Source organism: Zingiber officinale, chromosome 4A, assembly GCF_018446385.1.
Source record: "Zingiber officinale cultivar Zhangliang chromosome 4A, Zo_v1.1, whole genome shotgun sequence".
Taxonomy (NCBI): domain Eukaryota; kingdom Viridiplantae; phylum Streptophyta; class Magnoliopsida; order Zingiberales; family Zingiberaceae; genus Zingiber; species Zingiber officinale.
The window spans coordinates 79,792,130-79,815,733 of record NC_055992.1 but is presented as its reverse complement, the minus strand read 5'-3'; the positions used below and the strand labels follow the sequence as shown (position 1 = coordinate 79,815,733).

The following is a 23,604-nucleotide window of genomic DNA, read 5'->3' as shown; positions in this document are numbered from 1 at the left end:
CAAGGTGTTGGTCACCTAGAACAAGAAAGTTTTCAATCTCTTTCTACCACAATTCAGACTAGCCAATAATTAGATTTCCTCAACATGTTGCTCACCTAAAACAAGAAACTTTCAGTTTATAAACTAAACAAATTGGCAATTGACTCCTAATACGATTAAATACATTATTGTTGGTAATGTTTTCCCCTTTCTTTATGATGATGCTGACGGCGTGGGAATCTTAACATTGTCATCTCTATGATTGAGAAACGTTGAAACGATCAGAAGTATAAACAAATGTCATGGAACTTACCATTTTTACCTGAGGACCAATGCATGCATTTGGTCGACTTACAGACCATCCGTTGTATTTGTCCCTCCAAAATGACTGTCAACCAAATTAGGATGTTGACTGCCAAATTATTGCAGATCAGTCGTGCACAATTCAGTATTTATGTCCTAATGAGGATGTTGGGGTAGATTTTCAAATGTAGCTGGAGACACATTCATGGTTGGCAACTACAACTAAGTATGTTGAGTTCACAGTCGGTCATTCCAACTATTGTTTAAGTTTCAACAAAACAAACCTCATGTCACCAAACCAGCAGAATGCACGTTGTACGTTCCATACGACAATTTCTAAACATTAATGAGATTGAAAATGATGTATTCAAATGCAGTACTACATGTCTATCCATCTAAAATAGGGAACCGAATTATACATAGGGATTGGAACCTCAGGCCTCTGGTGCACCTCTCAGTTGGCTGATAAAGATATGCTAAAGATTTCAATCTTATCTCAGAGTAGATGATTCATAAGGCCAGAGAAGGTGCTGAAGAACAGCCATTATGCTTGAGATTTATATTATGCTCACTGGAGAGCATCATCCTCATGCTGCAGCTTCGGCATTTAAGACCACAGGTTTCACTACAGAAGCATAACCTGGAGGAGTTGGAGATGTTTTGCCATATTGTTCAGCCCCCGCAGAAGGTGCCCTTATTTGAGAGACATTTGACTCTGTATCTGCAGCAGAAGCTCTAATAGGTGATAATGGTTGTACCTCCACATCTGGATAAGCAGCCTTGAATCTTGCCCGAAGGCCTTCATCCACGAGTCGCACCCCATTGAGTTGATTTCCTAGTGATAGCCACCTGATTGTAGGAAAGCAGTCATTACAGAAAATGGTAGATTCCAGAAACAAACATAAGATAGAATAAGAGTAAATACAAGGGTATGATAAGATGCCTGAATAACACAATTGTAAAAATACAACAACAAAAAATGTAGGGGAACAAGATCAGTGTTGCCAAATCCAACTTAGCACATTTTAAGGGATCATGAGGAAAAGGGTGATTGACTAGCTGGTATGCGTAAAAACATTTTGGTAGATATCACTGAAAACAAAAACCACCCAACCCATTTACTAGACTAGTCAGAAAATCAGCATAATTTTAGAATTAAAATGAATACTCCACATGTGTATCATGCATAAAGAGCGTTAAACCAAGTAAACCTAATTTAGAATAGAAGAAAATACCCTGCATGTGTATTGTGCATACGAGCAAAGAGTTCCAACTTTCTTGTCCTTGGGCTTATTCTCTCCAGCATAGGATACATCTGCATTTCAAAAATGCATTAGAAATTTGAATCTTCCAATCAGAATATGGCCAAAGAAAAAAATGAGTGTACATCAAAAACATACCATGTAATCAATATAAAAGTATATTAATTCAAGACAACAGTTTACCAAATAATTATTTCGTATTTCCACAATGCTCTAATAAGAATAAAAAATATAGGGGAAGGGAAAAGAGATCTTATATAATCAAATCCTGATGCATGAGAAAAAACTTGCACAGGGATTAAAAAGAGACGGAAAAGAATGTATCTATAATCATATTTTATGTGGTTTGTGATAGGTAATGGATGCAAAAGTACAAAATTTGGTACCTCATCAGGCTTCCTACTTGTTTCCCGAACTTCAGCAACAACTACATCAGTGTCAATATTCCTGTTGACCTCAGGATTTCCCTTTATTCCAACAAGGCAATGTTCTTTACTATGATTGAGCCAGTGCCCTGTTCTTCCAGTTCTTATGATCCGCTGAAGCTGATTAGTTTTCACCCATATGATTTCTTCAACACGCTCATATCCCCAAAGCTCTAGGCTGGTAAAAATATTTAATTGAGATCAGCTAACTTAAGATCCTCCAATCATCATCATATAAGTTTCTAAAACAAGATTGTATATCTAGCTATAATTGTAATCCAAAAAAGGATACCTGAACCAAACTCATAATCTTTATGAAGTTTTAGCAAAGGATATTTCTGGAACCCAAAGAGAAAAAATCATGCAAATTGATTCAATTTAATAAAGAATTAAAACTTTTTCCAATCTGAGAGAACCATCACATTCCAGAACTACTAATACCTAATTACAATTATCTGTTGGGTAAAGTATTAACAACAAATTCACAAGAAACCATGAGTGAAATCAAACTCAATTGTAAGAAGCATAATGGTAATGAATGTTCCAAAGCTTCTAAAAGACATGCTAAATTAGTTTGACTCAAGTTTAAAATTTCGAGGGGAAAGTGGGTTTAACCCAAAATTGAGTTCGTTCTAACATATACCTTATTTTGTGCTACTGGTTTGAAAATTGACTAGTTACCTTACAATAAAGGTAGGAATCCCCAAAAAAAATTGTGATAATGAAATACTCTATTTGTGGTTCCTTCCATAATTCAAGTAATTGGTTTGACCACTCAATATAAACCCTACAAGAGAAGGTTGTTGTGGCTCAAATTCAAGTAGCAAGTTAATTTTTGATAGCAGGCTAGTATCACAGTTCAGCCCAAGTTCCAAGAGGTGTGAACCATGTATGCTGAAAATTGTTGGAGGAATTTGAAATCTAGTGCTCCACACTGGTCCATAAGAGGAATGAAATTATACCGAGAACAAGTGGCTAATTCAATGTAATTCAGTCCGTGGTGGTGTCCATCCTTAGCTAACAAGACTTCATTACAGTGAGTACTATCATCAACTAATAGACGATGTCGAACAACATATTCTGTAATACAAAGTTTTAGGTATTTCAACTTGAAAGTCAAATGGTAACGGACAGATTATAGAAACTATGATGAACAGCAAAATGCTCAACCATAATGCCAACGGTTATATATATATATATATATATAATAAAGATTATGCTCTATTTTTCACCATCCCAATTGTAGCACCTATTGTTTCAGACTATCCCTCAGTAGTTCAATCTATAACAGCTTCAGCAGAAATTAGAACCTAGTCTATTAACACTCCTTGCCAGTGTAAGGTCACAGGAACATGTAAACAGACCCCTCTCTTGTCATCTTGTGAACTTGCTTTTTCTGAATATCAAGAAAACTAGACTTATTTGGCTGGACAAGCCCACTAAATGATCTTTCTTTTTGGGATATTCCTACTGATCTACTCCTCCCCGAACAATTGCTTCAGACTATCAATACTCATCAACCAGATATAGACTCTCTCATCTCCCGCCTAGAAAAACTAAAAATAATTGGCGACAATCCAACCAAATACTGGGAGAGAGATAAAATCTATTGTAAATTAGCAATTATTAACCCTGATCTCACTATTAAGGCCCAAGATTTGAAATACACAAATTGGGAAACTAAAGAATGCAAAACACATATCCAACAATTACTACACTTAGGAGTCATTCAGAGATCTACCTCTCGACATAGGAGCCCAGCTTTTATAGTAAATAAAGGAGATGAACAAAAAAGAGGTCAATCCCGAATAGTATTTAACTACAAAAGGCTAAATGATAACTGTCAGGAGGATGGCTACAAAATACCTGATAAAGACCAACTTTTGAATAAAATACAACATTCTAAATGGTATTCAAAGTTTGACATGAAATTAGGTTTCTGACAAGTAAGGATGCACCTAGACTCTATAGAATAGACAGTTTTTTCTACCCAGAAGGCCACTTTGAATGGCTTGTTATGCCTTTTGGTCTTAAAGTAGCTCCTCAAATCTTTCAACGAAAAATGGATGATATTTTTAGAAATGTTTCTCACTTCATCTGTGTTTACATAGATGATATTTTAGTCTTTTCCAAAACTAAACAAGAACACTATGCCCATTTATATACAATCTTTAATCTCTTTGAAAAACATGGTTTGATTATTTCACAAAAGAAAATGAAACTAGCAATTACACATGTTTAATTTTTAGGAGCCGAGATAGGCCAAGGGCAAATCACCTTACAACCTCATATTTCAGCTAAAATTCTGGCCTTTCCAGACAAAATGGAAGATATTAAGACATTAAGAATATTTCTAGGTCTTCTAAATTATGTAAGACCCTACCTAAAAATATAGAAAAAATTAGTGGACCTTTATACAATAAGACATCTTTGACAGGACAAAAACATTTCAACCAACAAAATATTGCTTTAGTCCAACAAATTAAACAATTGGTCAAAACTATTCCTAACTTAACTTTACCTCTTGACTCAAATTATTTAATTATTGAAACAAATGACTGTAAGACTGGTTGGGGCGGTATCTTATATCACAAAACATCCAAATATGAACCTAAATTAACAGAAGCCTTATGCCGATATGCATATGGAAAATACCATGAAAAAGGACACTTGACATCCTTAGATTATGAAATCTTAGCTGTTATTTATTGCTTAGAAGCTTTTAGATTATTTATTTATAACAAACCAGAAATTCTTATTAGAACTGTGAAGCCATAATTAAACTAAAACAGTCAGAAAAGGCCTCAGTACAAAGCGTTGGTTAAAATTTACAAATACCATAATTAACAAGGGACTTAAGATATAATGGGAACATATAAAAGGGGTTAATAATTCCTTAGCAGATACATTATCACGACTGCTGCATTAACTTTTTACTTTTTGAGCCTACAGGATGGACAGACCAAGGAAAGTTCGTACTTTCTCCACCAAAACCATGCATTTTGGTACTCAGGATTTACAGTTATTCACAAAACCAGAAGATCATTTTCGATTTGCTGACAGAGATAGACTTGATCACATCCAAAATTGTCTTATTGACAATATTTGACATATCCCTACACTTCCAGGGAGCTCTAGACATAAAATTATTATGATTAATGCTCTTTCCAACTATTTCCTTACTACTATCCAAAAACCAGCAAGAAAGAAATTTTCTCGCTACGTGGTCTTTTCAGGACCTCAGGCAGGGGTAGGGGTATACTCTACATGGGAAGAAACCAACTTAGCCATTCAAAACTTAGAACATCCATACTTTAAAGGCTTCTATTCGCTTGAAGAGGCTTTTATAGCAGCCAGAGCCCATCTAAGACCACATTTCTTTATTAGTACAACTCTGCAAATGATACCAATACAGTCTACTAGCCCTGATACAAATACTTTCACTTATGATCAAATTGTACAACATAAATAATACCAATACAGGCTACTAGCCCTGATACAAATACTTTCACTTATGCTCAAATTGTACCATATACTCCTGACAACAGCCTGGCAGAGACTTCATCAACAGAACATAACACTACTCCTATCAGACCAGAGTACTTAACTTTAGCCCAACTTAAGGAACAAAATAAGACTACATCTTTACAAAGAGCATCTGAGATGCGCCTGGCAGGATTACCGAATACTATTCCTAAAGACATTCATACTTATGTTCGCAGTTTGGCTGAAAAATTTACTTTACAAACTTTTATCGAATTATGTGAAGCCTTAAAAGCTTTTCACAAAACACCTCTTAAAGGAATGACCATTGTATATGAAGCTGAATTCAGCCCAAAACTTAAATGTCAAAAGAAAGGACCACCTTGTCTGGAATCCGATAAATACAGCTGTGAATGCCAGCTTCTCTATGCTTTCAAAAGAGCTAATATGGATTATGAAGCCTACATCACTACAGCTTACAAAGGGAGACAAATTACCCCTTTTACTCTTCTTGACTATGGACTCCTACATAAATTATGGGTTCATGACCCAGATTTAGTAAAAGTTTTCCTAAAGAAACTTGGTACTGTTATTTCTACTACTTTGAAAGAAGAAGAAACGTTTGTGGTATGCACAATTGATAGTACTCCTCCAAAATGGTTGGACCTCAAAATAGAGCCAGCCCGACATCTAGTTAAAATTGACGTCAATGAAGTTGGAGGCTACCAAGCCGAGCTAGAAGACTATCCTACCAACCTAGACTGTGATTGGGAAGCTCCTCCCTCCTCTGACCAACTTAAACACTGGAGAGCTTCAGTCCAAGGGACGCATTGGGGTTGGGACCGACTTGAAGATCCAGATACTTATCTGGAGAATCGTTTACCGAAAAAATTTATTGGCCAAAGGATATGGGTACCAGGTTCTTTCCTTTTCACTTCACTACTAAGCATACTACTCTGTTTCAATACTACCAGAAGAAGACAGAAAGAATGAGTAACAAGAGGTTAGCAAGCTCCACCCTTTCAACAAGAGCATAACGAGCTGCCTTAGCCAGATGCATAGCACCAATCCAAGCCTCCAGTTCACAAGCACCATGGATGGACTCAACAGGAGAAGATAACATTGATAATATGATTGACAGCTAAGACTACTATAAAAAACAGTGCCGCCACTAAGACATTACTACTTTCCACCTGTCTCACGTTACTAGATGCCTTCCTTCATCCTCAAGCAAACTTTACTTTCCACCTATCTCACTTTTCTAGATACCTTCCTTTATCCCCAAGCAAACCTTACTTTCCACCTGTCTCATAGTGCTTCCTTCCTCCCGAAGTCATCTCTCTTCTCGCCTATAAAAGGTCCTTCTTTTCTACCTCCAAGGGCATCCACCAACAACCCTCTTTCCCCCTCTCTCTTTACCTCCTCACACTCCTTATTCTCAAGCTCTCTCTGAACGTCCCTCCTTTCTTTCTGTAAGTATGTAAGATATGCTTATTTCCGTATGTAATCTTTCTGTTTCAATATGTAATTTTCTGCTTGCAAGTCTATAAAATAGTTTCCTTCCGAAATGCTTTTGTATGTGCGTGTAAAATATCTGGCTAAATAAAATATTACTTCTCTTCTAGATCTTCTTCAGTCCTTATCTGATTAACTCAAAGGTGAACAATAACTGTAAAAGAATAAGTAAACCAAAATAAGACCTGTGCTGGCTCAAGAAGGTCATTGAGTAGTCATCATCTTACATAGCCGGGGCATTTGCTTTTCTTGTAGCTCTTTTGCAGGTGAGGCTCACTAGAAGACCTAGAAGACCAAGTAAAAAAAAAAAAAGTTTGGTATCAGAGCCTTAAGACCCTATTCAGACCTTTTATGAACAAGCTACAATTTTCCAATTCTCACTACGAAGCAGCCTTAGATTATTCCCAACATTTTGCAAAATCCAAAGGCATTGGCTATAGCAATTCTGCCTTAGTTAGCCAAGGAGATCAAATTCTAGTACAACAGAACAACACAATTCTAGCACTACTTACTTTTCTACATTATAGACTTACAGTCTTAGAAAACCAAATCCTCACTTTGGAAAACCACATACATAAAAATACCCAGACACAAGATCTAAAGCAAACAAAATAAATAATATAAATAAAGATCTTGGTAAACTTTCCCTAGGAAAAACTATTACGAAACACCCACCTACCACTTATAAGTTTCTAAAAATACAAGATTCACCTTCTAATGGCTCTACAAACAAAAACACAAGTTGAAAGTTTTTCTAGAGCATCACATACACTAAGACCTCCTAAGAATCTCTCTATGATATCTAAAAAATCTACAAGTACTCAGGCTACCTATCAGTTAGAAAAACTCATAGATATAGACCAAAACAAACTTAGACACCTTCTCTAATGAACAATTAAATACATTAAACCCAAAACGCTTATATCATCAAGGATTGTTATCCTTTTCTACTTCACTTTATAGACATCATAGAACTCAACCAGTACACTTACCAGATGGAGGAGAAGAAAGATTTACTCTTATAAATGAAGAATCAGCTAGAGCACTCCTACAAAGAAAACATAATTATATTCACCTAGGACTTATTGTGTTTGGCCTAAGAGGACTTACTAGAAAAAGCATAGGAGCTAAAGTATTTTTAGTACTATATGACTCAAGGTTCTCTAATAATGACAAAACAGTTATTGGACTTATAGAAGTAGATATGAATAGTAATCTAGGAATCACGTATTTTTGTCTTAATTTTAATATGACTATTCCAGACTTTATTGAACATATTAAAATTTCTGTTCAAGTCAGGGGATATGGAGATTTTCATAAACATAATATCCAAATAGACATAATTTTTCTAGGAAAGACATATATATATATATATATATATATATATATATATATATATATATACATTCAAGTTCCATATATATGTACATCTTGTCACAATCAAAAATGATATCTAAGTACACAACATAAATACATTAACTTCAGTTATGTTTGGAATCATTAAACAATTCTACAAGTCATCAAAGTCATGATCATCAACTATCCAAGCACCAGCAGATTCATTCAAAAGAAGGCAATAATAATAACTCACCACTCACGCCCAAGTTCCATTGCACGCCCAGTAACCCATAGGAAAATTAAACCATCAGTTTGCAATGCAGGTACATTTAGATTTCTCATTTCATCATCAGCCATTGTACCATATGGTAATTCCATATGAATATCCCAGGGAGGGTCAGCCATAATAACTCCAAATTTCCCCAAAATGTCCACTCTAAATGAACGAATATCACAGTTTATCCACTGGGGTTCACCAAGCTCAACTTCTGAACAGTATTCAGCCCTTTGGGGCTTTAGTTCCTTTGGAGGTGCAAGATTGGCAGATCCCATTATAATCGGAGCATCTGGAGTTTGGTCAAGTTCATAATGAACATATTTGCAAGTCTGCCATGAAAATAAACAATATAAATTGAGAAGAAAAACAGTGAAAACAGTGAAAAACAAAAACAAAAGGTAACCTTTGTATGACGGCAGGTATCCAGAAAAGAGCAATCACCTAAATTCATATCAGTATGGGGAGCAATAATACGTCGGAAATGAACCTGTTTATAAAAAAAATGAAAACCTTCAGGGGGTTAAAAACAAGAATCTCAAAAAGGAACCAAAAAGAAGGGATAGATAAATAGTGCAAGTATCAAATATCAAGAAAGGGAGATCAAAACACCCAACTTTCTTCTCAAAACTAAGAAGAAAATTACTTTCTACCCCTCCCCTAAATTTACTTGGCTACCTAGCATCTCCTACTTTCCCTCATTATTTGACTCTTCACCAAGCCCACAATGATGAGAAATGAAAGACGCTTTATGAGAAGAAGATAATTGCCATGGAGAGCATCATCAACACTGTCATGAGCATCTTCCAGTATGTCATAACTCATAACCATCATTGTGGTAACAATCCTTGAGGGTCCACTGCTGTCATTAGCAGGGATAATAGAAACTTGATAATTAATATAAAGATGGCATCTTTGTCGCAATAAATAACAAACTTGTCATATGATGATTCTTTTACCCATTCAATCATCCAGCATTGAGATATATGATATGGATATAGCATTGGTATTTGTTCAGTGTTTTTAGTCATTTCTTGATCTCCTCAGGTGTACTAGGTGTTACCCATATGTGGCCTCCTGTCATGTGAACCCTCAAAAAACTTGGAGAACAGACAACAGAACAATCTTTCCCATCTTGTTGTTTATGTGCCACCACAACATAACTCTTCGAAAGTGAAGATTGTATCTAATCCATCATCTTCTAGTGCAGGGCTTTTTCATAAGTTGACATAATTTTAATATAGTAGTTGGAAGATCTCCCCATCACCAAATTTTTGCACGAAGGCAGTCCACCAGTAATGAAGGTCGAGGAAGCAGATCATTGACTTGACGTTCTTGACCATCTGTTGACAATATCAATTCCATGCACTCTATTGAACAGTTTGAAATAAACGAATTGTATTTAATATCCAAGAGTTAAGAAAAACTCGAACTTGTCTTTGTTATGTGACCATCATTATACGAGTGTCTTGCACTACACTATTCAAGAAGCCATATATATAGGTGGGCATCATAAGCAAATCCATCAACTTTCCAACACAACAAAACCTTTCGATCATAGAAAATAAGATGATCACCATGTTGGTTCTATCAAACTATCACATGAGCATAACTCTATTACATATCTCATTAATTAGTGACAGAGCATCCTGGTATTCACAACTTTCACCTCATTTGTGGGTGAAATGCATGACCCTTGATGCTGAATCTCTAGACAACATATATTTGATGGCACCTGACTATCATGGACTCGGTTAAGAGATGAAAGTCTTCTTGTCTTTGGTGGAGGCATCATCTATTCTTAACAGCTTGTGGCATAGATTGCTTCAAGTAACCATTCAATCATCCAAATTAAACTTTCCAGAGAGAAAATGATTCATCAATCTCTATCCTGGACAGATAAATGAGTTGCTCACTGAACTCACAAGGCACTACCTTAGATGGAGGTATAACTGAGTAGCTGGACAAACTCTTGAACTAGCCTCTGATTGCACATCTGCACATTGAAACCATTATATACCATAGTTTGTTCATGATTGAGCATACACCAAAGACAGTTCATGGATCAACAAGAAATAAGTAGATATACAACTTCAGACATTTGAGTAAAAGTAGCTTTCAAAATTCAATAGAAACAGAATTTTAGTGACAGCGAGAGTCAAGGATTAGCAAATTGAGTTATCGAAACATAAAACATAGACCACCACTAACCTTATCACAGGCAATAAAAGAACCAGACTGGTGCCTGCAGTCTTCTTTAGTTAAATTAGAACAGTATTCCTTGAGTTGTGATCCACCTTTTGTCTTAAACTGAGAAATGAATTCAAGATATAAGACTTGGAGTATACAAGGACAACCAGCAAACATGTTAACACAAAATATTCATCATACTCAAGACACACAAGTAATGCATTTTTTAAAAAAATAAAAATTACCAAGTCACTTACCATTTCCTTTTGTCAAAATGCTTGAATCTAGAGATTATAATGTTTTGTCAGTTTATTAGCAAAAGGAAAATGCAAAAGACCATATAGATTGCCATTTTTCTGACTGCTTATCAGGGTCCTTGTGACTTCTTTTTCAAAATTTTTCAAGTGTGTACACCAATGTTTTTCTGAAAACATCTTGTCATTAAAAATACAATGGTATTGCTGGAAAAAAATTTCAGGGGTCTTGGCACAGGTCTTTGGACAAGAGTCCTGTTTGGAGGTAAATTATCTTTAGGGACCTTTTTAACTTGGTAAAAAAGATATGTCTACCGAATCCATGAAGCACAATGCCCTTGGTTATTCATAAAAATTAGAGTGAGTGTAACTATTTTATCAAATATCAATGTACATATCAACTAAGCAATGAAAATCCTCATAAATATAACACATTCCATTAGCTGGATACCAATAGAGGTGGATATACCAACTCCATTGTTTAACAGAAATTAAGATAACAAGCAGAAGCATAGAAAACCAAATGAGAGTTTTGTTTATATTATATGTGATTATGCTCTTTCTTCAAAAATAAAGTTATTATCAACACAATAAAAGAAAAAGTGTTGTTTTTTAGGAATGTTGATGTACTGGCTTAGTAAAACTTTATGGAACTCCTTAGGAAAAAAAATTGAGAAGCAACACTCTTTCAATAGTCTACAACCACGAACAATTGTTAAATCACTTCCAAGAACCCTCTAAATAATGAAATTTCAATTATAGCATGTATAGTTGGTGGGAGATGAAAATTGGGTGAATGGTTTAAAATTCAACATCAACTCTATGGGGAGAGATCTAGGATGAGAATCTGTTCACAGTTGAGTCAGCAGGATAACTGTATACATTTCCTATACATAGACTTGATGGCAAGCTTGACTACATGTTTTTAAATCCGACATTAACTAAAGGAGAGATGTAGGATGTGAATGTGTTCAACAATCATGCCTTCAACAAGTTCACATCAAGTAGATGTTTCCTATACCTAGACTTGGTGATATGGTCAACTTGATAGTGTGAGCCGAACAGTCCAAAATTAACTTCCGTAGTGGGTATTGTCAAATTCAGGATAAAAATTGGTCAGGAATGGAAGACTACTTTTAAAACAAAAGATGAAGAAATGAATGGTTAGTTAGTCATGCCTTAAGCATCTTGCTAAGGGTTATGTACCTTCACAAGGGTTATGAATAAAGTCCTAAAATCCTTTATAAGAAGTTCTTGATTGTCGTCTTTGATGACATCTTGATATAACAAAGCACATGATACCCAATTGGAACACATTTCATTAGTCCTTGACATGGTTTCAAATGTAGATTGATATCTGATATTAACAAAACGTCAGCACAAATAAATGTAAGACAACTAGTAGCCATACAATTTAGTGATACTGAACAAGACAAGTTTGTCTCAGCCAAATTCTATCTGTGAGGTGATGAATCACTAAAAAGAAAAGAGATGAAGTGCCAATTCACACTACCTTCATGATATATTCTCTCCATTTTATTTATTGAGTATGGGGGAAAGTTACACCAACCAAAGCAGCAACAATATAATTAGTAGCAATGAATGAAGCTAAAGTCGAAGAACCTGAGACATATCATTTCCTATAAATTAATCTCAGACAAAGGGTACTAGTATCAATGCTCCCACATAATGTATGACACTCATTTTGATATTAAAAATATAAAATTAATTGTGGTGCTTCTTACATTTTTGTAACTTGTTATTCTAAAATTTAATTCAATTACCTGTGTAATTGTGATAAGCTAATATTTAAGGTAAACAAGATTATTTTTTTATTATTTAATTGCAAATTACTAATGAAACCTAGCTCTTTAAATCCTATTCTCTCTCTTCACACAATTTGCCAACTAAAGAATCCAAGAGCATGTTCTTCGCTCTATTGGAAATTTCCGCATGATCTGTAAGTACCCTGGGGTAGTTTTGATGTGATCAACCAAATTAAGTTAGGTCCTGTTGTGTTTGATCCTTATATCTAAGTGTGTAGGAGTTTAGGAACATAAGAAGTCGAGCGAAAGACGCAGCAAGCGAGAAAGATGGCACGAGAAGGGAGTCAATGACTCGGTACATCCGAAGGACGAGATGCGGCGGAAGAGTACACTGGTGGACGAGAAAGATATGCGCGGGGTCCGAGGGACGAGAAGCCGGGGAGGAAGGCTGCTCGAGGAGAAGGCCGAAATTGGATTCGGATGAACTCAATTCCGGACAGCCGGAGCATCAGCCGGAGCATCACCCAAGCGAGCGGACAAAAATGGTTAACAAGAGAAGTTAACCATTTTCGGATGAATAGTGTCGAAGGCGCCTTCCAAGCCTTTGAAGGAGCCTTCCATGAACAGTACCAAAGGCGTCTTCAAAGGCTTGGAAGGCGGCTTCCATGAACAATACCAAAGGCGCCTTCAAAGACTTGGAAGGTGCCTTCCATAAACAGTACGAAGACGTACGAAGGCGCCTTCAGTGAACAATAACAGTCTCAAGTAACCGTTTGTTTCTGTTGAGTTGTGGATAAAACTTGATCCACTTGAAGGCGCCTTGAACCCTTTTGAAGGCACCTTTCACCCACGGATAGGAATTTTCAAGAGCTATAAAAAGACCCTTGGAGCTAGAAAATAAAGAACAACTTGAACTACAACTCTTGTACTCTTTCCTAGTCTATTTCTTGAGCTGTTAAAATCTGTAAAAGGCCTCTCCGCCTGCAATGAAGGAGATTTTCTAGTGTCTTTCACTGCCTTGGATTAACAACCATGTAGGTTGTAACCAAGTTAATTTCTGGTCTTCTTACGTCTTTATTTTAAGTTATTTAGTTCAGTTTTATTATTGTTGTTTTTCTTGTGTTACTAATCAAATAAAAAAAATGCGAAGGGGTATTTTTTTTAAGGCAATTCACCCCCCGTTCGTCGGTTCCGCTGCACCAACAAGTGGTATCAGAATGCCACAAAAGGACTAACCGCCGACTGAAGCACCAAGACGATAGTCGGACCGAGCCAAAGTTTGAGGGGGATTTTGCGACATAGAAAAAACCCATGGAGGTATTTTTCAAAATAAACTTTAAATTACTCTTAATTATTAAATATAATTTTGTTGCCCCCAAAGACAAACAAGGAGACAAAAAAGAAAAGTACCAGTGGACCAAAAAAGATCAAGCCGACTTCGTAGCGAACAGACGAGCCAAGTTCCACTTGCTAAGCGTACTTCCACCCTAGGAAATTAATCGGATCAAAGATTACAAATCAAAAAGGAACTTGGGAGAAGTTTCTGGACCTACATGAAAGAATGTCCGAAGCAAAACTTGCGAGACGAGATCTGCTACGGAACCAACTGACAACCTCCGGATGGAAGAAGATGAAACAGTCACACATCTACACTCAAAGGATCAAAGAACTCATCACCCCGAGATTCATTAAGGTACGTTTCAAATTCATTTCCTAGGACACCCCGAGTAGACATCTATAGTCGACTCGTTTTATATATCTAAAAACCTCGAAGTTTGTTCATTAGAAAACCTGTTTTCCACTTTTGAACTTCACGAATCAAGATGTGTAGGCTTATGAAACCAAGAAGAAAAGATAGACCACAACATAGCTCTAGAAGCCAACCAGAAAGGCGAACCAGATCCAGACTCCTAAGAATCAATCGACGAAGATGAAGTAGCATTATTAGTAAGAAAATTTAGTGAGTTCATTAAATCTAATATATTTAATAAGTTGTTGGCGAAAAAGCACTTTCGAAGCAAAAGGAAGGTTTGATACTACAACTGCCAAGAAAAATGACACATCAAGGACGACTGCCATAAATTAAAGAAGAAAGAGAAAGACAAGAGCAATAGACCAACAAAATCGAAGCACAAGATCTTGTAAGCCATATGGATGAAACGTCATCCTCCGAGTCCGAGATCGAAGCTTACGTCGGACTTGTCCTAATGGTAGATCACCAGAGGGGCACCGAAAGTTCCTCAGAGATGAGCATCGACGAAGGGAGAGAATCTTCAAAAAAAAGTTGTGATGAAGAGAGAGCATAAGAACACGAGGTAAGTGAGGTACGTGCACTTTCTCCCAAACAGTCTTTCCAATTTATTAAAATGCTTTCAAAGAACATAGTACAATTAGAAAAAGATAATGCTAGGTTAAAATTAAACTTAGCAAAGTCATGTCCCTTAGATATATTTGATAATCTAAAAATAGAAAATGAAAAATTGAAAACACAAATAGAAAAGTTAAAAAATGACCATGCATGTTCAAACAATTTTAAAAAACCAAAATTTAAAAATTATGGTAGAATCAACTGATATATTAGAAATCACCAGGGACAAATTAAGAAAATTCCTGAAAATTATGTACCTTCCAAATTTTTAGTAAATCCAGTAGGCAGGAACCTATATTGGGTTCCAAAATCTTTTTAAGATTAAACTCCAATTTTTTAAATTATTAGGATAGAAATTGTCTCAATTAGAAAAATATTTTTTTAAGATTTTCTATTCGTATTTCGAGTTGAAAATTTTTTCTATAATATCTGATGATTTAATCTACAAACAGAAATTTTTCCAAATATTGTTAGCCATTGAATTATTTTTTATAAAATTATTAACAAGAATTATAATTTGAAATTTAAATTTACTTTTCATATTTAAATTGTGAAAATTTTATTTTTTTGATAAAGCATAATATTCTCTATCCTAAAAAATATTTTCAAATTTTTTCGAATAATTTCTGATTTATTACAAATTATTTTTCGAAAAGATAATTGTTAATATTAAAAATTCAAGAAAATAGTTTATTTTTTTGCCGTTAAAAAATGTGTCTCATACGTCTAGAAAAAATAATAGAATTTTAAGAGTTGGAAAAATAATTTTAAAGATTTATTTTCAAAAATTAGTTTCTGTACTGAAATAATTTATTTCTTTTCAAATACAAAGTATTTTTTCGTGTAAAATTTTCTATTAATATAACTTATTCTGTTTAGATTCGACAAATATTTTCAATATTTTTTGATATAGAAAAGTAATTTTTATATTATTTATGTCAAAATGAAAGCTTAATTATAAAAAATAAAATATATTTGAAAAATATTTCTGAAAAATATTAACCTACTAGTAATGTTTGTACTGTACCCTTAAAAATATTTGTTTAATACTTTATTGTATTTTTCCCTTTTTTGTATGTGATCAAAGGAGGAAAAATAGATACAAGTTCAGGGGGAGTTAGGATTTTTTTTTTATTTAAAATTTTTACTTATTTTGCAAGCAATTTGTTATCTACTTTAGTTATGTTATTACATTTTTAACCCTAACTTGAAGGTTGATACACATTAAAAATGAAAGATTGTATGTACCCCAGGGTAGTTTTGTTGTGGTCAACCAAGTTCAGTTAGGTCCTGCTGTGTTTGATCCTTGTCTAAAAGTGTGCAGGAGCTTAGAAACATAAGAAGTCGAGCGAAAGACGCAACTAGCGAGAAGGATGACACAAGAAGGAAATCGACGGGCTCGGTGCATCCGAATGACGAGATGCTTCGGAAGAGTACACCGGCGGACGAAAAGGACGTGCAAGGCGATCCAAGGGACGAGAAGCCGAAGAGGAAGACTACTCAAGAAGAAGGCCGGAGTTGGGTTTGATTAAGCTCAATTCCGGACGATCGGAGCATCACCCAAGCGAGCGGAGCAAAACAATGGTCAACAAGGGAAGTTAACCATTTTCGGATGAATACTGTCGAATGTACCTTCAAAGGCTTGGAAGGCACCTTCCATGAACAGTACCGAAGGCGCGTTCAAAGGCTTGGAAGGCGCCTTCAGTGAACAGTACAAAGGCGCCTTCAAAGGCTTGAAGGCACCTTCAGTGAACAGTACTATCCTCAAGTAATCATTTGTTTCCGTTCAGTTATAGATAAAACTTTATCCACTTAAAGGTGCCTTAAACTCTTTTGAAGGCGTCTTCCACCTATGGATAAGATTTTCCAAGAACTATAAAAAAACCCCTAGAATTAAGAAATAAAGAACAACTTGAACTACAACTCTTGTACTCTTTCCTAATCTATTTCTTGAGCTGTCACGTCTGTAAGAGGCTTCTCCGCCTACAATGAAGGAGATTTTCTAGTGTCTTTCACTGCCTTGGATTAACAACCATGTAGGTTGTAACCAAGTTAATTTCTGGTCTTCTTACGTCTTTATTTTAAGTTGTTTAGTTCAGTTTTATTATTGTTATTTTTCTTGTGCTACTAATCAAATCAAAAGAAGGAGGAGTATTTTTTTTAAACAATTCCCCCCCCCCCCCCCCCCCCCCCGCCAACATGATCTACCAAGATCTAGTCATTTTCTATATCCTGCACCTCTTCTGCTATTGATAATCCAGGGAACCTCCACCTCCATTCCTCCATCATTGCATATATTAGAAGATTCGTTTCACTTTCCTAGTTTTAGATTGGGTAAACCTTTGCACTAAAACAACTAATTCCTCAAATCTCGTCCAATTCCATCAATTACACATTGCTTTACACTAGTTTTCATTAATTTTATGTTGTTTTCCTTACTTAATCTCATGATTCAGATATGAAATCAAAGAAACAAACTTAGACCGACTACATGCTATTTTGACCAATCAATATCAGAACAATCCATTTTCCAACTATGACTCTGAGCATGTAACACTTAGTTTCATCATTGAAGAAGTTTTAAACATGCTAAGTGATTAAATTCTATCAAGGATACACTTTTATCTTTAAGTATCAACCAAGTGAGGATAACAGAACGACTATTCATTCAGTCCAATTGTGACCACCTTATGATGAATATGAAAGTAATAACTTTCAATGTTGTCTATAGGCCAAAAGCTTGTCAACCATCTGATTTATCTATAGGGCAACCCGGTGCACGAAGCTCCCGCCATGTAACGTCTCGGGGAAAGATTCATTATATGCAGTCTTACTCTGCTTTTTGCAAGAGGCTGTTTCCAGAATTCGAATTCGTGACCTTTTGGTCACATAGCAACAATCTTACCGTTGCATCAAGGCTCCTCTGATTTATCTATCACTTTCTATAATATATTTGTTCAACATATTTGAGAGATTCATGCCAATGTTAGAAGAAAATTTGCATTGAATAATTAAATTTATTAAATACATACAAATGCACATAGTAAACATGAGGAGTACAACATATGAGACTATATCAGTTTGCATTCGGCCTAAGTGCTTTCCCAAAAGCTCTTCCAAGAGATTTTATATTCATTCCAGTAGTCCGTTTCTTAGAAAGATTAGTACTAATGGCTATATTATTAACATGCCAATTGAATTGAGCATTAGTCTAATTTTCAATGTAGAGAACTAATTACCATTCAAACTTTTATCTTAGTTTGTTGATTTGCCCACAAGTTGAGCTCTAATAATTTAAAGCATTCCCTCTGTGATGCAGTCAACCCCTAAGATCAAGAGCATAGTTGATAAATTAGCACTCCCCATGAAAGCACTTAAAGGTACCTAATCCTTTGGAAGAAACTTCTGCACATATATGATGCTTGAATATTAGTAGATAACTTGTGAGATGTTTAATATGATGCAAAAAAGTGTAAAAGACACCTTATCCAAAGGCACCTCTTTGCCATTTGCTTAGCACCTATTCTCAGTTTCATAAAATTTGATCTAGATTATCTTGTCTCCCCACTCAACATGTTCGAGTTCTTCAAATAGAAGAATAATGCAATATATGAAATTCTAATCTTAACTCCATAAGAGTTTATTTTGACTATTTTAGTAGGTTTTCCTCTTATGGAAAATAACCTGTGAAAGAAATTCTTCAAGTTGCTAGTCGTCTTATTTGTAAGCATTCGTAAATGTTGGTATTAGTTTTGGTTAATTATGTATATTTCTTATTTTATAATTTGTTAATCTCCTAGTTATTTTGGTTGTATGTATATAGAAGGTTAGAAGCAAAGGAAAAGACTAAGAGATGGGGATTCAAAAGTTGGTGTATCTAAAATGAAGATTGCAGAGGAAGGGAGAAATGGGACAAAAGAGGAGATCAAATGTGGAGAAAATTTGAATCTATGGCAAGGAAAGCAAGGGAGACGAGGGCATTTTTCAGTCATCTAAAATTAGCAATCTCCCTAAAAGATGACCAAAAAGGAGAAACTCTAGCCAAATTACATACATACACACACCTTTACCATGTTGCACACTTCGTCGTTTTTTCCAATTTTTTATTCTTTTTAGCTTACGAGTATGTCATTTAAGATTTTGACTTTAAGATTTAGGGATTGGATTATAATATTACAACAACAACAACAACCAAGCTTTTTCCTACTAGGTGGGGTCGGCTGTATGAATCATTTTACGCCATTGAGCTCTATCTCCTATTATATCATCATCTATATTTAAATAAATTTTATCTTGTTTTATTGTTGCTAACCAAGTCTTTTTTTGTCTTCTCTTCCTCGTTTGATATGCATGTTTATCATAGTTTCACATCGCCTAACTGGAGCATTTATTGGTCGTCTAAGTGCATGTCCGTACCATCTTAAACGTGTCTCTCGAAGTTTTTTCTCAATAGATACAACTCTGACTTTCTCTCTAATGCTCTCATTTCTTATTTTGTCCATCTTCGTATGTCCACACATCCACCTTAACATCCTCATCTCTGCAACTTTCATGAGCCTCGAGTCATAGCCCAACATTCAACTCCATATAACATTAGCAGGTCTAACTGCGATTTTATAGAACTTACCTTTAAGTTTAAGAGGTACTTTACGGTCATATAAAACACTCAACGCTCCCCTCCATTTCACCCATCCTGTTTGTATTCTATGTAAGACATATCTCTCAATCCCTCCATCATTTTGTAAAAATTATCCTAAATATTTAAATCTCTCGGTTCCGGGTAACTCGTTCTCTCCAACGTTAACAATTATTTCATTACTTCTAATATTGCTAAACTTAAATTTCATATATTCTGTCTTTAATCTACTAAGTTTAAAATCTTTCCCTTCTAGTGTTTCCTTCCAAGATTCTATTTAGCATTTACCCCTTCACATGTCTCATCTACCAAAATAATATCATCTGCAAACAACATGCACCACGGTACTGTGTCTTGAATGTACGCAGTGAGTTCGTCCATAATTAGTGTAAAAAGATAAGGACTTAGAGTTGATCCTTGATGTAACCCTATCTTTATTGGAAATGCTTCAGTTACTCCGTCTGAAGTCTTTACTCTGGTCGTTACATCCTCATATATATCCTTAATTAGTTCAATATATGTTACGCTAACACCTCTCTTTTCTAAAATTCTCCATATAATTTCTCTTGGGACTCTATCATAAGTTTTTTCTAAGTCAATTAATACCATGTGTAGATCTTGTTTTTGCTCCCGATATTTTTCAATTAATTGTCTAAGAAGATGTATAACTTCTATTGTCGACCTTCCAGGCATTAACCCAAATTGATTTTTTGTCACGGTCTCCTTTCTTAATCTTTTTTCTATTACTTTTTTTTTCAAAAGTTTCATAGTATGACTCATTAGTTTAATACGCCTATAGTTTGCACAATTTTGTATGTCTCCCTTGTTCTTATATAAGGGAACTAGAGTACTTATCCTCCATTGATCAGGCATTTTTTTCGTTTTCAATATCATGTTAAATAATTTTGTAAGTCATTCAATACCTTGTTTCCCTAAGCACTTCCATACCTCTATCGGAATATCATCTGGTCCAACAGTTTTTCCATTGTGCATCTCATTTAAAGTTTGTTTTACTTCTGAAGTTTAAATTCTACGATAAAAATTAAAATTTCTATGCTCATTTGACCTAATTAAATTACCTAAGTTAAGTTGGTCATCTAAGCCTTCATTAAAAAGTTGATGAAAATACCTCTTCCACTGCTCTTTTATTTCTCCATCGTTTACTAATACCCTATTACATTCATCTTTAATACATTTTATTTGGCTAAGATCTCTTGTTTTCCTTTCTCTCACTTTAGCTATTCTATAAATGTCTCTTTCCGCTTCTCTTGTATCCAATTTTTGATATAATCATTCAAAAGTTTCATTTTTTGCTTCACTCACTACTTTCTTAGCTTCTTTCTTGGCTATTGTATATTTTTTTAAATTTTCCTTATTCTTACAAATATATAATTCAAATCGAAAAAATTTTTAGGTGTGCAGCATAAGACATGTAGGGTATCATCCATATATATATATATATATATATATATATATATATATATATATATATATATATATATACCCTCCGCATCGAAAAAAAAAAATTCCATTTGATTTTTTTTTTTGTGCTTAATACTATAACCCAACCCGTAACCCTAAAGACAAAATCTTATTGACACAACCGGGAGCTTAAAGAAAATAAAAAAAAAAAAATTGATTGAGGTGCCGACTTGTGAGGGGCGCCCACATAGGTGTACAGGCTAACTTTTTCATATATATATATATATAGTATTGACCACATGAGATTGCAACCAACCCATGTAGATATAGCTTCTACACATTATTATTACTCAAAACACATAGGTATGAGATTAAGTCTAGTATTCCCATTATTCTGAAAAATATGACTAACTAGTTTATTGAACGGTTAAATATTCCTCTTAAATTTGATCATAGGGAATTCTTCTCTGACTAGTCCAACAAATAAAACAAGGAATACAGATTATCAAGATAATAGAATGCTAAACCTCTAAAAGAATTTCCAGTGAGACTGGGATTTTCATCCAAAGTAAGTCAAGCTCATAGAAAATAAAAAATAAAAATAAAATAACATAAAGTTACATTTTAGAAATTTCATGAAGGAAAATATAATTCTTTTCAAAATTTGCAACTTTTTAATTAAGTAAAAAAAGGGTCCTATGATACTTAATATCTATATCGAATCAGATAAACTGATGCTTCATGGAGGCTCCTTAATAATCCTAAGAAAAGTAATAACTTTAGGTGAGCTAGTAAAACCTTTGCAGCAACAGCAGTTTCCCTAGCTGTAGGCCGGTGAATCAGATCCAAAAGTTCCTCTCCTGTCTTTGACATCTGCATCTCTCTGAATGTCTTTTTGTTTAACAACGTCTCAAGATCCTTTAGATCATCTTCCTCTGTTCTTTGTTTGGGCATTGCAGAATTAGAGCCACCAGGTGAGTTACCAGGTGCCATGAGGGGCCTATGGAGTGGAGAAAGTCCCATCATCCTTGGCATCCCCATGATCCCCATAACTCTAGGCCCGCCGCTTGGACCAACCAAGGGCGGAGCGCCACCACGAAACATATGGGGAATACCAGCGAGATGAGCATCAGGAGGTTGCATCCACATATCGGGCGATGGACTTGGCATCATGATAGGAGTGTTGCCAACTCCAGTCGCTGCCGGACCCTGACCATGAGTGTCCCCCCTGCTTGAGCTGGGTTCAGTAGATGACACACGTGACGGTAGCTGCTGGCCTTGAGAAGAGCTCTCGGGAAGCTCCTTGAGGAGCTTGTTCCGGTCTATGCCCGAAATCATCAGCATGGACTTCCCGTTTACAGTGAGCTGTTCCAACTGGACTCCCCCACTCTCCTCAGAAATTCTCCAGAGCGCCATTTCGACAGCAGATATTGGCCCAAGATCCCCACCAAGTTCGGCAAGAGCAGCCTTCTCGGCAGCAGTGGCCGAGGACTGATCATTCTCCAATCGCCGGATCAATGCTGCGGAATCAATCTCAGTGAAGGGGACGAGTTCCAGAAGACAGACTGCGACAATTGTACGGACGACGGAGAGCTGGTAGCCGAGGGAAGGCGGTGAGGGCTTGGGGCGGGTGCGGGGGAGGCGATGTGCATCAGGAAGGGGGCGACGGCGGGGCGTGAGGGATTGGTAGCGGTCGGCAGGGGATTTAGGGCTAGGGTTTGGGGTAGGGGAGAAGGGTCGGCAGTTGAAGGCGGAGATGATACGGAGGGAGACGTCGATGGAGGAGGCGAGGTCGGGGATGATGGACTGAAGGGAGGAGACGAGGTGGAGTTGCGACTGGCGGCGGGAGGAGATGACGGCTTCCATTTGTCGGCGCAGTTCCTTGACGGATTCGATGTCGTCGCCTCCATCGCCGGCATGGATTTGCGGTTCCATGACTCGCCGTGAAAATCGAAATTAGCGAATCGAGGCGGCGCGACGACCGCCTTTGGGTCTCTCTCGTACTCAAGCACCTAATTTTAATATTTAACAAAGAACCTATTTATCTGCTAAAAGATTATTCCACCAGAAACCTTAATTTTTTTCAACTTAATATTTCTTCTACTAGCAATTTTCTAGAAGGCGCATTTAAAATTTTCGAATAAAAAAAACGCACTAAAATTTCATTCTTCCTTAAAAAAAAACGTATTTAATTCACATTTTACCGACTGACACTTGTTTTTTCCCCCTTATATAACATACTAACCTCCTCTCCCCCTTACATGTAAGACATAAATCCTTAGATTTTGTACACCTCACTCCAGCATTATTTACTTATTCGGTTATCGTAATTTATCTTCCTCGTGATGGTCTAGAATCGGATGCGATGAGAGTTGCTAGAGACGAGCGA

At 35.8% G+C, this 23,604-nt stretch overlaps 1 protein-coding gene across 1 annotated transcript; it reads right to left on the bottom strand.

Moving 5' to 3' along the window:
* Window positions 1–509: 509 nt before the first annotated feature.
* On the bottom strand, window positions 510–23,254 carry LOC121970019 (probable N6-adenosine-methyltransferase MT-A70-like). The gene is made up of 7 exons (XM_042520405.1): window positions 22,014–23,254; window positions 10,791–10,889; window positions 8,986–9,069; window positions 8,559–8,911; window positions 1,931–2,147; window positions 1,518–1,597; window positions 510–1,131 (listed from the first exon to the last, which is right to left on the bottom strand). The coding sequence occupies exons 1-7, from the start codon at window positions 23,148–23,150 to the stop codon at window positions 870–872; spliced, it is 2,232 nt and encodes a 743-aa protein (XP_042376339.1). The 5' UTR covers window positions 23,151–23,254; the 3' UTR covers window positions 510–869.
* Window positions 23,255–23,604: the final 350 nt, after the last annotated feature.

Excerpts from the sequence above, each read along its gene's own strand:
- LOC121970019 (XM_042520405.1), bottom strand. The coding sequence starts at position 23,150 with ATGGAACCGCAAATCCATGCCGGCGATGGAGGCGACGACATCGAATCC. Across the intron at positions 8,912-8,985 it reads ATACCTGCCGTCATACAAAG|ACTTGCAAATATGTTCATTA; the intron begins GTTACCTTTTGT and ends TTTTCATGGCAG. Across the intron at positions 1,598-1,930 it reads CAAGTAGGAAGCCTGATGAG|ATGTATCCTATGCTGGAGAG; the intron begins GTACCAAATTTT and ends TTTGAAATGCAG.